This window comes from Ptiloglossa arizonensis, chromosome 12, assembly GCF_051014685.1.
Source record: "Ptiloglossa arizonensis isolate GNS036 chromosome 12, iyPtiAriz1_principal, whole genome shotgun sequence".
NCBI lineage: Eukaryota > Metazoa > Arthropoda > Insecta > Hymenoptera > Colletidae > Ptiloglossa > Ptiloglossa arizonensis.
The window spans coordinates 9,658,017-9,673,917 of NC_135059.1; the positions used below are offsets into that span (position 1 = coordinate 9,658,017).

Here is a 15,901-nt window from a genome sequence, read left to right on the forward strand (position 1 = left end):
GTATTCGAATATTCAAATATTCAAACTTTATTCTTGGTACTCGAATACCCATAAAATATACAAAAAGTTCAAATTTGTGATCCCCGGGAAATGGAATATACTTAGAATTTTGCAAGGGTTTCGTCGATTACTTTTTTCCAAACCATGGAAAAAACTGATCCACTTCATTGACGATCAAAGATCGAGTCGTGTGCATTCCTATCGCGATCGGTCAATCGACTAGTCTTTTAAACAATTTGCATTCCTTAATACAGAACGAAAATACTGCCAATTTGACAGTGAAAAATACATTTTCTCTTATTTAGAAGTAAATAATCTACATTTAATTAGTTTCCATCGCATTTTTACAAACAGACTTCTCGACCCTTTATTATCTCAATTTTTCAAATATGTATTTTTTACATTTTAGACAAATTTTGTTAGCCTTATTGTCTTTGAAATATTTTACCTGGCATGTTTTCAGTTCACGTGAACCTGTACTTATATTTACGACTGGTGTTGCTCGATATTCTTTGCCTCTAGCTGTTGCTATTTTTAATATGTAGCGGCAAGTTCTTCTCTCAATCGAAATAAAAATTGTTCCCTCAAAATTCCTTCTCTCGTGGTTTCTTTATATAAAGCCCGAGCTTTGAACTTGGCTACGTCCAGGATATTAAAAAATACCTGTGAAGGCCATCTCTGAGATTTAGATTCTACCAGGGATGACCAGGGATGATTTCCACGCGAAACGTACTATATGTGCGGAAAGTTTCCTCGCGTATCAAGTATACATACGTTTGAAACGCCTATAGGCGTTCACCGCACGCTATGGAGCGCTTACAGGTACCGATTATTATCAAAGGTTTAAAAATGATTTCCCCTCGGTAAAATATTTCCAAATTATTATTCATTGTCGTTTGCGTCTTTAAGAGCAATATTTAAGAATCGATTACGATTTATCAAGAATACTAAACAAAATTAAGAGAACCTTGACAAAATTACACGAAGGTTTCAATGTACGTTATACTTTATCCACAAACTAATATTTTCAAGTAATTTAACGCTACGAAATACCTCTTCCACACTCGTTTAAAAGTTTCAGCCAGCTCTTGAATTATTCTTATAAATTAACGTCGAATTTCGTATTGTCACGAATATCCATGACCATCCCAACGAACGTTTTATTAAATAATTCGCAACGAACAATGGCGACAACTTTAATTTGATAATTAACGATATATCTTACGCTTTTAAGAACATCGTAAATGCAATATTTCGAACGTTATTTTCAAGAACAATGCAAACCCAAAGATTCCGTCAGGCGATGGAAATTGCGTTTCTCAGTTCGTCAATTTATTCATACCGATTGTTGTTCGAGTAAATACACAATCTATTTTAAGCGTGGCCTGTAAACTAACTCTCCATTGGATTACAAGCCGTGTTAATAATTCGATTTTGTCACGATTAAATCGAGCTTTGACGGCGTTGTTGTAATTGTGCACCACCACAATTATTTTATCGATGGGCAAAGCTAAATTCGACGAAAATGCTTTATGAATAGCAGCACCAGGTGTACGAAACTTCGATGATTTCGAAAAAGGTCAAATATTCATACCATCAACGAGTTACGGAGCTGTACGAGGCAAATCGCGAGAATATTTAAATAAATCGACTTATGTGGATGACCTTGGCGATGGTGCGGTGGTTTTGATCCGGTTTGCTTGCTATCTTCCACTTCGACACGCTTTTTGAATTATTTTGCGCCGATACCTCGTTAAAAGTTCAGACAGAAGGCCTGTCAGAACTTTTTTTTTTCTACCATAATCCTCGACGCGGTTGCGATGATTTAAAACGAACCTATACGATCGATTTAACACCACAATTCGCGATGTGCCTTGTACATACGTTTGGCGTTTTTCAAAATCGTTCAACACTTCGAAATCATCTGATAGATATATCGTATTCATTCACTTTTATCGAATTCTTCTTAAAGTATTATTTTTCTTGTGGTTTTTTTCTAAATTACTTCATCATCAGTGGACACTCTCTTTTTCTTTCCATATCCAATATTCTACAAATCCATATACTAATGGATTTTTATACACGTTTGTAAATAAATTAAGAAATAAATATTTGGCTGTCCTAAAAGTGTCGAAGGTGGCCGATTGTAACCCATTGGAAAATTTATGAGTCACACTAGCAGTGATAATACGAACAATAAACAATACGACGAATTGACGCGCTTCGACGATCTGAAAAACATAATTTTGATTGAATAACAGATTTTGAAACAAAGGTTTCGCATTGCTCACGAATGTAATAAATTCCATAAAGAATCGCATTTAAGATGTTATTAAAAACGAAAGAATAACCGATTTATTATTAAATCGGTATTCCTAACGCTTAACGAACCTGTCATTTCCCGAATTGGTGGTAAAAACGGACTTTAACTGGTAACTATCGTTAAAGACGAAAACTTGTAAACGCGCGAACAAAATTTGTAAACGCGCGAACAAAAGGTTTCCGAAGCGTTAAATTACTTGGAAAGATTAATTTCTATGAAAAGCTTCGATGAAGCTCGAAATCGGGACGGTGGTTTAATTTTCGCGCGCAGCGTGCTATTTTAATCGAAGAAAATGATTATTCCAATGGATCAATATTTTTATAAATATATTACCGTGGATACATTCGAATCGCCACAATGCTCACATTTTCATCGGAGAAGATAGAGGAAAAGTTTCTTTAACTTTTCAAATAGGTGCGAATCATTTTTGTACGAGCCGTTATAAATGTTTAAAAAGAGGTAAATATTCTAATAATCGTATTATATTTATCGCAATAGTCGCACGATACAATTTACAATACATCAAAAAGAAAAAAGAAATAAAAAGAAATAAAAAATAAAGCAAAATAATTGCAGAGTAAAAATATTTCGCAAACAAATGTCAATTTGTATAATAATAAAATTCATAGTCTTCACCTTCCTAATTCTTACTCTTACAAAATTTCTTAACTAATTCACCAATGTCCGAACAATCCGCACCATTTTTTACACACACTGTATAAAAATCTGTTAAACCTTCCTCCGATGGAACTAAAAAAGCTACCAATACCAATCAATTCCAAATGAGTGCAAGTCACGATCGGGGCAAGTTTAGAAAAAAAAAATATTAATTCGTTCCGTTTCGTTCGTATAGTTTCTTCCCTTGGGAACGAAGCTACCATTACTCGCGAAATACTTGTTTTCGAGGATCGATCTTATCCAATTATACATGACGTAGGTGAGTTCGAGGAACACCCTTGCCTCGTTCCAGCCTAATTTCAATCTTCAACGTGACGGCCTGTGGCTCGGTTTTTCCGAAAAGTTGCTCTTCAGAAGGTCCTTGATCGTTGATGTGACACGCCTGGGTCTTCTCTGACCCGGTGAGACTTTTGTCTTTAGCAATAGTACCAAGTAACAAGTATCGAATATTTTTACTATGCACGTTGGAGTTTGAACAAGTGTCCAGAAGGTTTTTAATCATTGCTGTGGCAGGCCTGGGTCTTCTCTGACCCGGAGAGACTTTTGTCTTTAGCAATAGTACCAAGTAACAAGTATCGAATATTTTTACTATGCACGTTGGAGTTTGAACAAGTGTCCAGAAGGTTTTTAATCATTGCTGTGGCACGCCTGGGTCTTCTCTGACCCGGAGAGACTTTTGTCGTTAGCAATAGTACCAAGTAACAAGTATCGAATATTTTCACTATTCGCTTTGGAGTTCCAAGTGTCCAGGTGGTCCTTGATAGTTGATGTGACACGCCTGGGTCTTCTCTGACCCGGAGAGACTTTTGTCGTTAGCAATAGTACCAAGTAACAAGTATCGAATATTTTCACTATTCGCTTTGGAGTTCCAAGTGTCCAGAAGGTCCTTGATCGTTGATGTGACAAGCCTGGGTCTTCTCTGACCCGGAGAGACTTTTGTCGTTAACAATAGTACCAAGTAACAAGTATCGAATATCTTTACTATTCACTTTGGAGTTCGACCAAGTGTCCAGAAAGTCCTTGATCGTTGATGCGACACGCGTGGGTCTACCTGGTGACCTTGAAAGACTCGAGAACCCTCGACGAGTCGTAAAGTAACGGGTCGTCCTTCGTTAACGCCGGTACCGATGCCTCAAGGACATGTTTACGATCTCCAGGAGCGAATGTATCGAACATCACGTGGATACAACAGGGGGTTCTTCGCGAGCACCCCGAGTGGCCTTTAAGCTCGCGAAGAAACTGTCGATTGCGACGCGGCCGGATCGAACACGAGTCCCCGAGGCATTTAGATCGGAAAGGTTAATCAGCTAGAGTGGCTACGCTTTCAAGAAAACCGGGCAAAATAATTTCCGTTCGCGGTAAAACGCAGCTGCGTTACGCGACAGGGCTTTTCATTAACGAGAAAGGCGATCCGCGAACCAATAATGAATAGGTTTCAGTCGTTGTCTGACAAACAATACACCAGCACCATTGTTTCGAGTAAGCACAGCCAGACGTTCATCGGATTGGACCGGGATTGTTACGTAACGGATGCGGATGAGCGACGTTTACGCGACACGAAATTGGACCGATAAACCTCCCGACGTTCGAGATTTTTGCAGACCGACGTCTCGTCGCGATACGAAATCGTCACGTCCGAGATATCGGCCGGTGTCGCAACAGAAACCAACGATGTTCACCGCTCGAAGATTCACCGCTCGAAGATTCACCGCTCGAAGATTCACCGCGATTGAAACACGAACGCGTTTGGCGGTCACCGTGGTCGCGGTATTCCGAACTAGCGATATTCCTTTATGAGTCGTTTAACATTCGCCAGGAGAGAATCTTAACATTTCGGAACTTTCGAACGACGTTTGTTTCTTTGGCAATAGCACGAAGCGATAAGTGCACGGGCAAAGTATCGAATATTTTTACTATTCGCTTTGGAGTTCGAACAAGTGTCCAGAAGGTCCTTGATCGTTGCTGTGACACGCTTGGGTCTTTCCTGACCCGAAGAGACTTGTATTTTTAGCAATAGTACCAAGTAATAAGTATCGAATATTTTTACTATTTACTTTGGAGTTCCAAGTGTCCAGAAGGTCCTTGATCGTTGATGTGACACGCTTGGGTCTTTCCTGACCCGGAGAGACTTGTATTTTTAGCAATAGTACCAAGTAATAAGTATCGAATATTTTTACTATTCACTTTGGAGTTCCAAGTATCCAGAAGGTCCTTGATCGTTGTTGTGACACGCCTGGGTCTTCTCTGACCCGGAGAGACTTCTGTCTTTAGCAATAGTACCAAGTAATAAGTATCGAATATTTTTACTACTCACTTTGGAGTTCCAAGTGTCCAGAAGGTCCTTGATCGTTGCTGTGACACGCCTGGGTCTTCTCTGACCCGGAGAGACTTCTGTCTTTAGCAATAGTACCAAGTAATAAGTATCGAATATTTTTACTATTCACTTTGGAGTTCGAACAAGTGTCAGAAGGTTCTTAATCATTGATGTGACACGCCTGGGTCTTCCCTGACCCGGAGAGACTTTTCTTATCGTATAATTATACCATTAGTATAGCTTTTCTTAGAAATTAGAATTAGATTAAAGTGTTTCTCAAGATCAATTTAGACCCAATAGGTGTAACTCATGGTTGTTTGAATCATTGATATTTCGATGATTGAAGCGCTTACGAGAAGGGAACCTTAATATTTTGAAACTTTTAAACAACGAAGGTAGTTGAACGAAGATCAAACGAACGAAGGTAGCGAAGCTTCGAGTAAGCAAACGGTGTGTTATTACGCCTAAATTTGACACGGTCGCGTTATCATTTTTTGTTAATTTTACAATTTTGGCAATCCAAGCCCGTGTCTGCACGAAGTCACAAAGCACTGCACCGTTTTTTCACTTTCACAATATCGCTTCGAGCTCACTCGATTCGTAAACTACGAACTCGTAGCTTTGATGGATCGAAACGAATTTTTTAAATGACCCTTTTTTCAATTTTTGACGCGAATTACTATGAAATTGCCCGTTGAAAAAATTCTTTCCGATCAACGAAGGAAAAAGATAACTCCGAGTGTAATTATTTACACTTAAATGGAAAAAATTCAAAGATCCTACAAGATTGTAATATCGAGTCGAAAGACATGGTTTCGAGAGAAACACGAGTTCAGTTTCAACTTGGAATATTATTGAAATTCGAAAGGGACTTTTCAGTTTAATTCCGGTCAATTAATTATGCTGTTGTATGTAATTATGTAATATTACCGTCACTGAAATTACACGTACCACTGTCTTGCAATTATTTCAATGATTTTTACGCCACGTGAAAGCCATTTTCGATGTTACTTATCATACAACGTCATCACATTATCGTTTTAATTATACACGGATTCCATCTTGAAAGATTTGTAAAAATATTCGTCCAATTTTCAAAGTATCGTAAATCGAGTAAAATTTTCATTTTATTTAATAAAGATCAATATTTAAAGCAAGATCGTAATCCGTAAATAGCTGGTCGATTAAATCATTTTAACACACTGTGGATGGAAAATTAACACACAAAATGCATCGTTGTCTAACCTACTTATCCATACATTGTAACACGTTTGCCGCACTTGGTAAAATAAGCATAGGCCACCTTTAAGGTCGAACGTGACTCTCGAAAATAATTCCTATCTCTATTATTTGTTCGTGTTCCCACGTGGGACTGGCGAGGAATTCTCTTTGAAAATTTTTGCTCAAGGAAAGATTCGCTCGAGTCGATTTTGTTAACCTAGAGCAGTGTCGATCCTTAACGCGTACGTGGCCCGTTCTATGTACACCGTGAGTCAAAATTCGTGGCACAAATGGGGACAGAATCTCTACGATTCGAAATAAGACGAAAATATAGAGTAACGAAATTGCATCGGAGGTTTCCTTTTCGAGAAAAATGCACTTTGAAACAATAGTTCGCCTGCACTGTATACGTACACACCGAGGACAAAAATTTTGTGTTAAAAACAAAGTTAAGGAGATTTTACGAATCTTATCGATTTTTCGGATCAATCGAGATTTTATCGTATTTGAGAAAAATGCATTCGAAGATTGATACATTGAACGTGCACTTAACTGTATATGTATACACCATCGAAATTTGATATAAATAGGGATATAAATATTCTACGATTCGAAATAAGATAAAAGTGTACAATAAATAGATTGCATCGGAAGCTTCGTTTTCGAGAAAAATGCATTCGAGGATAAATGCAGTACGGGTGCATCTAACCACTGACATTTCAGATTTCACTACACATGACTACTTTGATTGTTTTTGCAGAGAGTACAGTGTCGAGCACTGTTTGTTGTAAATATTTACCTCTCCTGAATCGATATTAAAATTTCCGAACCAACGCTATTGAATATAATACTCCGAATGTAAAAATCATAGTTGTACACTGATCGGTGCATCGCGTCGTGACGCTTGCTCGATAGAAACTGACAGTTACTATCGGTGACATAAATGACAGTCGCGATAGTAAACAGTGCTCGACATTGTATCCTACGCAAAAACAATCACAGTGTATGAAAGTGAAATCCGTAACGCCAGTCATCGGTTAGGTGCACGCGTACCAGATCGATTTTCAAATGCATTTTTCTCGAAAACCGACCCTTCGATACAACTCTCCCATTTTCCAATGTGGTTTAACGTCACGATGACATCGAGGTCACTAAAGGATTAACCGGTTTGGCTTTTTCACTTATAGCTCGTCGAAAGGTGGCATTTCTTTCGAAGAATGAAAAACGTCAGGTATTGTCCCACTTGCATAGAAAACGTTCGATCGTAATTTGTTGATTACCGACGTTGCAAAAAGATTCTATTTTGATTAGTCGACGTTCACAGGGGATCCTTAAATACCTGATTTCGAGTCTTGTCACGATTATCTTCTTCCTCTTGTTTTTGTCGAGGTTAGGTATTTTAGGAGAGAAATTTTGCAATGTGTCACGAATTTTTCTCCTGCTGGGTCCATACATTATTCTACGTCATCTTATTTCAAGCCGTAGAATCTCCCCAACACCGTTTTCACCACAAATTTTGTACCAGGGTGTATAAACATACAGTTAGGTGCACACGTACTCGATCAATCTTCGAGTCCACTTTTCTCGAAAACGAAACCTCCGATGCCATTTTCTTTTACATATTTTCGTCTCGTTTCGAACCATAGAATCTTCATAACCTTGTATCTACCGTAAACTTTGAACCATGGTGTATACATACACGGTTAGATGGACGCGTATTAGATTAACTTTTAAATGCACTTTTTTCAAAAACGATGTTTCCCATATAATTTCGTTGTTCTATATTTTTGTCTCATTTCGAGCCGCAGAATCTTCATAATGTTATTTATATTATTAATTTTGAGCCGTATACATATACGATTAAGTAAATGTGTACTAGAATAATTTTCAAATGCACTCTTTTCAAATACAATGTTTCCCATATAATTTCGTTGTTCTATATTTTTTTCGAGCCGCAGAATCTTCATAACATTATTTATATTATTAATTTTGATCCACGATGTACACATATACAACGAAATGAACGTCCACTGGATTAATTTTCAAACGCACTCTTCTCGAAAAACAGTATTTCCCATATAATTTCGTCGTTCCAAATCATCGTCTCGTAGCGTAGAATTTACGTAGCGTCGGTGAAAAGTATCGTCGCGCGTAGGTAGTGTGTACCCTAACCTACGGGAGTTGTTACAGCGGTGTGGATCGAAGCCACGAAAACGAGGGAAAAAGTTCGTCGAAATCCCCGCGGTTCGAGCTTGTTTCGTAGCAGAGGCCATTTTCGTACTCTTTTACCACTTGGTGCGTTCCCGGCGCGTGGGCAATACAATTTCCTCGACAGGGACAAAAATCCATACCAAAATTCCCTGGAAAACGTACAAAAAACACGAGTCCACGGAACAGGAACAATCTCGACAAACCGCACTGTTCCAGCGAACGCGTTCAACGGACTCGAAAAGTTTCAACCAAGCCGCGTGGACTTGTCCCAAAACTCCTTCGTACAATCGGCCGTGAACACCGTTAACCCGTTCCTCTGCGCTTCAAGATTTAAGATTCGAGTTTCGATACAACGAGGATCATAATCGACAACAAAGTAGGTCGCAACTCTTGCACCGTCCTCGTTGAATCATCTTTCTCGAAGCATTAAAAAAGACGTTCTTTCTAACGTCTTTAAGAAAATATCGGATTGTACGGGAAGTCTTTCTAAAATAGACAATATGTAATCGAATGAAATATCTGTACACTCTAAAAAAAATTGTGTTTCATTTTCACCAAAAGAACCAAGTGACTTTCCGAACAACCCAATATCATATTTAGTAATATCTAACTTTCAAGACTCACCCGTGGTTCTACGTACAGTTCGCGCGATAGATAAACGATTGAACGAGTAATAAAGAGTAGAGAGTAACAGTGTCTGAGTAGAGAGTACGAAAGAGTAAAACCGAACGAAATGACTCACCCTCGTTCTCGTTGTTCCCGATGAGTATCTCCGTATCCTTGAAGTCTGCCTCGCGCAACAGATCCAACGGATCCTTGGGCAGGAAGATCCCGTCGATGGTGGGCGCTGATGGGAATCCGAGGATACCCGAGTAGCTGTTCCACTGTTGCACGGAGATGCTCTTCGCGTCCACGGATCTCATGCACGCCATCACTCTGGCCGGGTTTTCCTGTAGCATGGTCGAGTTGCATCCGCAATCGTCCACCAAGACCCTTGCGACCTCGTTCGCTTTCTCGCCGGTCATGAAGCTCCAGGGCGCGTTGAGTGTTCCGCTCTGTAGTATACCACGACGCACCAATCCTCTGGTGACCGGTGATATCAGGTGCAGGGACACGGAACTGCCACCGGCCGATTCACCGAATATGGTGATCAGATCGGGATCACCGCCGAAGGCAGCCGCGTTGTCTCTCAGCCATCTGAGAGCCAACGCTTGATCCCACAGACCCATGTTACCGGGTGCCTCCTCGCTGTTGGTGAAGTGTTTGTTCAGATAAAGGAACCCGAACGCACCGACTCTGTACTGCATCGAGGCGATGATGGCGTTACTGGTCGCTGCCATGATGTCCGAATCGTACACGTCCAGTGTCGCGGTGCCGCTCATGAAACCACCACCGTATATCCACACCAGTAACGGTATACCGTGTTGATCCCCGTTGTTCGGTGGCTCGGAACTTTTGTGACGCAGACGTAACTTCTGGGGCACCCAGATGTTCAAATAGAGACAATCCTCGGAGATGTTGGTGTTCGGGTTCCACATCTCCTCGCCCGGGAAACCGGGGAAGTACTCGTACCTCTCCTGGTAGCAGCTGTTCGGTAATACGGTGGCGTTCAGCACACCGTGCCACGGTTCGATCGGCAACGGTTTACGGAAACGTAGCGGGCCTATCGGTGGTTTCGCGAACGGGATCCCGTAGAATATACGCACCTCACGGTCGAACACCGTGCGCGAGAATCCCCGTACCAGACCGCTGGTGGTCTCGACCACCAGGGGATCGTTGTGGACGTCGGCGTTCCTCTTGGCGGCGACGTCCGATCTCGCTCCACCTGTACCCAACAGGATCAGCACGAGGATAGCGTGAAGCTTGTCCGTCATCGTGCTTGGTTGTCCTGGTCTTGCACCGTGGAGTCTCGCGCACACACCTGCCGTCGAGAGAGAGACTCAACAAGTTAGCGAGTGGGGGACACCGGCCGTGAAGCCAGCCGGCTTTTGCGCGGAATCTCCTCTCCTGTTTGCCTCCACTCTCTAACCACGCCGTCTCACCGTGACTCTCGTTACGTCTTCGAGTTCTCACCGTGACCTTTCGAGGCACACTCACCAACTTCGACACACGCACGCACGCGCGCCGAATCCTCCGTTACTCGCTTCTACTCTTTCTTCTATTTTTCTTCGCTCGCCTGGTTCGTCCTACCCTCGTAACCGGGTGCCAGGTACTCAGTTTCGTGTCTCTGGCGCGCCACGAGAACGCGTAACCTCGTCCACGGCCACTAAGGCCGGTACACGTTCGGAAACGATCGCCACGAGCTGTGACAGGTGACTCGTCGAGTAACGTTCACGGATCGTCGCGAGTACGACGGGAACAAACTGAACGGAGACACCACGTAAGTGGACGCAAGGGTAAATTTTCGCGCGGCGGCCGGCGAGCCGCGTTGCACGGGGTCGACTGATCGAGGAGGTAGAGGTGGCTCGAAGTAGAGGTGCGCCGATGGCTCGCGATGCTGGTGCTGGTGGCGGTGGTGGTGGTGGTGCTGCTGCTGGTGGTGGTGGTGGTGGTGGTGGTGGTGGTAGTGGTGGATGTGGTGGTGGAGAGAAGAGAGTGTTGGCGGCGCACGCCTCGCGCCCGTATCTAGCGATGGCCATTCGATTCTCATTGTTGCGAGTTTTCGAGCAATTTCCTTACTCGTCGAAAGATTCGCATCTCGTTACGTGGAAGGTACGCGGATGGTTGGAAATATTTCGAAATCGTGGACGGTGCGTGTGTATATGTGTGCGGAGGATCTCGAGGCTTCGAAGAAACGAGATTGATGTCTCGTTCGTGGATTTTTCGAGACGAAGAAAGGTCGACGTTTTCTTGGATCGTTCGATAGCGTTCGTCGCGTCTCGAAGCCATCGCTGACCGTATCTATAGACAAAGTCGATCTTCAAACGCTGTCCTTGCTCGTTTGTCTATCAGCACGCCCTCGTAGTTTCAGTCTCGTTCTTCCTTACCTTAATCACCCCCACGACCAAGAAATCGCGTTTCTCTTTCGAATCAATGGCAGCCAACCGAACTTCCACGGAGAAAATTGCGAAAACTCGATCGAGTGCACTCCGTCGATGAACCGGTAATTCGAAGCGAAACGAAATACGAAAATTGTTATACACGTAAATGTCATTTATTTCTCGCGACACATTCTTACCCGTTCGAGGTTATTTCCTACGATTATTTACATTTTTCATTCACGATCGTTCGGAACGCTGTTTCCCAATGCGACTTTTACAAATTTTTGGAACTTTTATTCCATTTTTGGTTATTCTCGTCATGTATCGATTCGAAGGAAGAAAACTCTGGAGTCGAAACGTTTATCGTTATAGATAATAATGTAGGTGGTGTAGAAATTGAATCGTGGTCTTTCGCAAATAAATTTAACGTTTCTTTACGAATAATTCAATTATACTTCGATCTTCGAAATAATATTCATCAGCTTTTGTACAATTGCACCGTTTCTCAAGTACTTGGGGAATCTCTTCTTGGAAAAAATATGATCGGTGAAATCGTCGATGGTTTTATTAACCTCTTCTAGAATTTTTTAAAAGAACTAGGTCTGGTGAGTAAGCTTTTCAAACTCAATAAATCTTGAGAAACATTTTCTTTTCCATTTCGAACAAGATAAGAATACTTACTATTTATTAAGGTAACATCAGTCGCAAAGTCGCCTTCTATCGTTTTAAAATTAGTCAAACACACCGATTTTACTCCAATCGGGAAGAAACCTAACAACCATTCCTAATAAATAAATCCTCTGACATAACGAAAGAAAATTCAATCCAAGCAAGTTGTTCGAGAAGTCATTTCCTTTTTCTTTTGAATAAAAACGAAACACGATTTTTCTAGATTGTACAAACATTCGATCAAACTTTCCAAACAACCCAATAATTTCTACACCCAATATTCTATATAATATTTCTACCGATACACTATTCTTCCAGCTCTCGACAATACATCTTTTTAACTAATTACCAAAATCTTTGATAAAAAAGAAACACGATTTTTCTAGATTGTACAAACATTCGATCAAACTTTCCAAACAACCCAATAATTTCTACACCCAATATTCTATATAATATTTCTACCGATACACTATTCTTCCAGCTCTCGACAATACATCTTTTTAACTAATTACCAAAATCTTTGATAAAAAAGAAACACGATTTTTCTAGATTGTACAAACATTCGATCAAACTTTCCAAACAACCCAATAATTTCTACACCCAATATCATATTTCTACCGATACTCTATTCTTCCAGCTCTCGACAACACATCTTTTTAACTAATTACCAAAATCTTTGAATAAAAACGAAACACGATTTTTCTAGATTGTACAAACATTCGATGAAACTTTCCAAACAACCCAATAATTTCTACACCCAATATCATATTTCTACCGATACTCTATTCTTCCAGCTCTCGACAATACATCTTTTCAACTAATTACCAAAATCTCCTTTTCGCGTTATCCGTGAACGTATCTCGCTTCCTTCGTAAACCGCAAAACCAAACGGAAGAAGAGCGAACCAGTGACAGGTCAGCTTGATTTCAACCCCTGACCGTAACCACCCTACATTTCACCCTTCGCGGAACGAACCGAAACGATTTGCTCGATCGCAATACGGTCGCCTACTGGCCCTCATTTTGCCCCTGGAATCGTGGAAAAAATACCCGCTTATAAGACCCTTGCGGGACGAAGCTTGTCGGAAATAATTCGCTTCAATGCGAGAGAAGAGTTTCAAAATTGTTATCGGTGCACCTGGTGTACAATTGCTCGAATTGTGACAACTCGATGACGATCAACGAACTCCTGATGGAGAAGTTTCGTCGAGATGAAAAAACTCACCAATGGGAAGACATCTTGCGACACCCTCCAGCTCGAGATTCGACAGTCTCCTCGAACCGGATCTAAGCCGCATGCAAAGACATCCGGAATGCGCGATGTTATTAGTGGGAAGACCGGTCGGTACGCTTACTGCATACCTAACACCGTATCAGCGATTGCAATTGCGATCCCCTCTCAACGAATGGATCTCCAGACCGGATAATAAATACCTTGTTCCTTCTTGCGAACACCCTCGAGAACCCTTCGAGAAAAAAAATAAGAAGAAGAAGAAGGAACCGCGCGTAAAACCTAGCACGTTCCCCACGTATTCCACACGTTCCACTCTAACTCCCCGATGACTAATCATCCCTCATTCTTGACTCTGTCGGGTTCTTGCAGAGCCACCGTACGTAACGATTTATCCGACGATAAGTCACGTAATTTTCACAAAGTCGATCGTTCGAATTTATTTTCACGCGTAACCCTCCCTCGTGCAACGTGCTCGCCTAATCGTTGATTTTTTCAGAGATACGATTACTTGGAAAATCTACTCGGGACGCTTCAGTTTCATCGTCTCGAATTTCGTCTGAAATTTTAAATTCAAGCTTTTTGTGCACCTGTGATGGCGATACACTATTGTACGATGCGTATGGTAGACAGAAGTGTGAGAATGATCTAATTCGAGCAAGTAAATGACGATTCACTAGATGCATTGTGAAGTCGTAGTAACATTGATTGGTTTATGGAAATGTTACGAGAGTGACTCGAGTCTGGTAGCAAAGAATGAGATCAGGTTAGAAATTTTTCTTTCTTAAATTGGTTCTCTGCTTTTGGAATTGTGTAAACGATATCAACGCAACGAACAGGAGTGTACTTTTATCTAATTAGGAACTAAATTATAGTACAGAAATAGGTGTAAGATTATGTCTTGGAATTGCTTACGAAACATAATGTTTGCATAATAAGTAAAACGTATGGAAGTATAAATATCAAGACCAAGTTGTACGATTGTTAGCTATATTTATTTAGAAAATATTAGGCTGCGGTATTAATCGCGAGCCAATAGTCTAAAAGTTCAATTTGAATTTATCGTCTCGTCGAATTGGGAATTTTCCTACTTTCGAAACTGAACTATAATTTAAATTTCATTTCGCGCGCTCGTATTCCATAACCGGAATATTTAATCTTATTAACGCATATAAGGGGGTAAGTACTTTTTGTAGCTCTATAACATTATCCCGTACAAACGCGAACTCTAACACCAATGGACCATAATCTACCCACATCGTTCTTTTCTTCTATTATTTCTTTTTATCGTGCTCGTATTTTAATAATGTTCAAAAATTTGAGTATTCGAGTAATTTGAATATTTGAGTATTCGAGTAATTAGAATATTTGAGTATTCAAATATCGTTATTAGGGTATTCGAATATTCGAAGGATTAAAATATTTGAGTATTCAAATATCGTTATTAGGGTATTCGAATATTCGAATATTAGACTATTTAAATATTCGAATATTCGATTAATTGATACTTAATCTTATCGATCGAAATCCTCCCTTTCGTACGCATCTATGACGTACAATTTATTTTCCTTATAAAAATTAATTTATTCGTGCGTTTCCAGCTATAAATAATCGCTTTTTTCATACAACGAAATAAAACGCTGAGAAACGTCGATTTAAAGTAAACTGCGCTGCGTAAACCATATTTATTATAATATTTGTTTTGAATTGCAAAGTACGTGGGAGTTTTTATACAATCTGTAACACCACGCGATCGTATTAAACAGCAGTACGGTGTTGTCGTACGATTATCGTTAGTAGTTGACGTACGACTTACCGTAAAATAAATCGTTACTTTTACGACTACTATTAGCGATACCAAAACTGGGGCTGATGTGGCCGTACTTAATTTAACTATCAAAAATAAAGAGACGAAAAATAACAACGCAATATCTTTATTTCCAAATTATTAATAAACGTCATATACTCGAACTTCGTGTATTTTTTACACAGCGTGTCCTACAGTTTGGCAGGAAAGTTCAAGACACCTTGATAAAATATATATTTATTTAAACACTTAAATTCAAATAAATTTTTATCCAAGCAATCTTCTAAACGACCAAATTTCTACCTAGATAACAATTTATTCATATCTCGTACATGAAACGTTACTTAAGACTGCTTTGAGTTATAACTAATCGAAATAACAATGTACATAAAAATAAATATTAAAAATTGAAATACAAGGGTTATGCCTATATTATTTATAAGAACTGTGACCGTATTTCTTCGAAG

At 40.3% G+C, this 15,901-nt stretch overlaps 1 protein-coding gene across 1 annotated transcript in view; it reads right to left on the reverse strand.

Moving 5' to 3' along the window:
- The window catches only part of Ache-2 (acetylcholinesterase 2), a 256,587-nt gene extending 245,418 nt beyond the window's left edge, over positions 1–11,169 (reverse strand). Inside the window, exon 1 of the mRNA XM_076324138.1 lies at positions 9,490–11,169. Coding sequence (XP_076180253.1) covers positions 9,490–10,621 — 1,132 coding nt within the window. The 5' untranslated portion in view covers positions 10,622–11,169. The remainder of the gene's footprint in view (positions 1–9,489) is intronic.
- Positions 11,170–15,901: the final 4,732 nt, after the last annotated feature.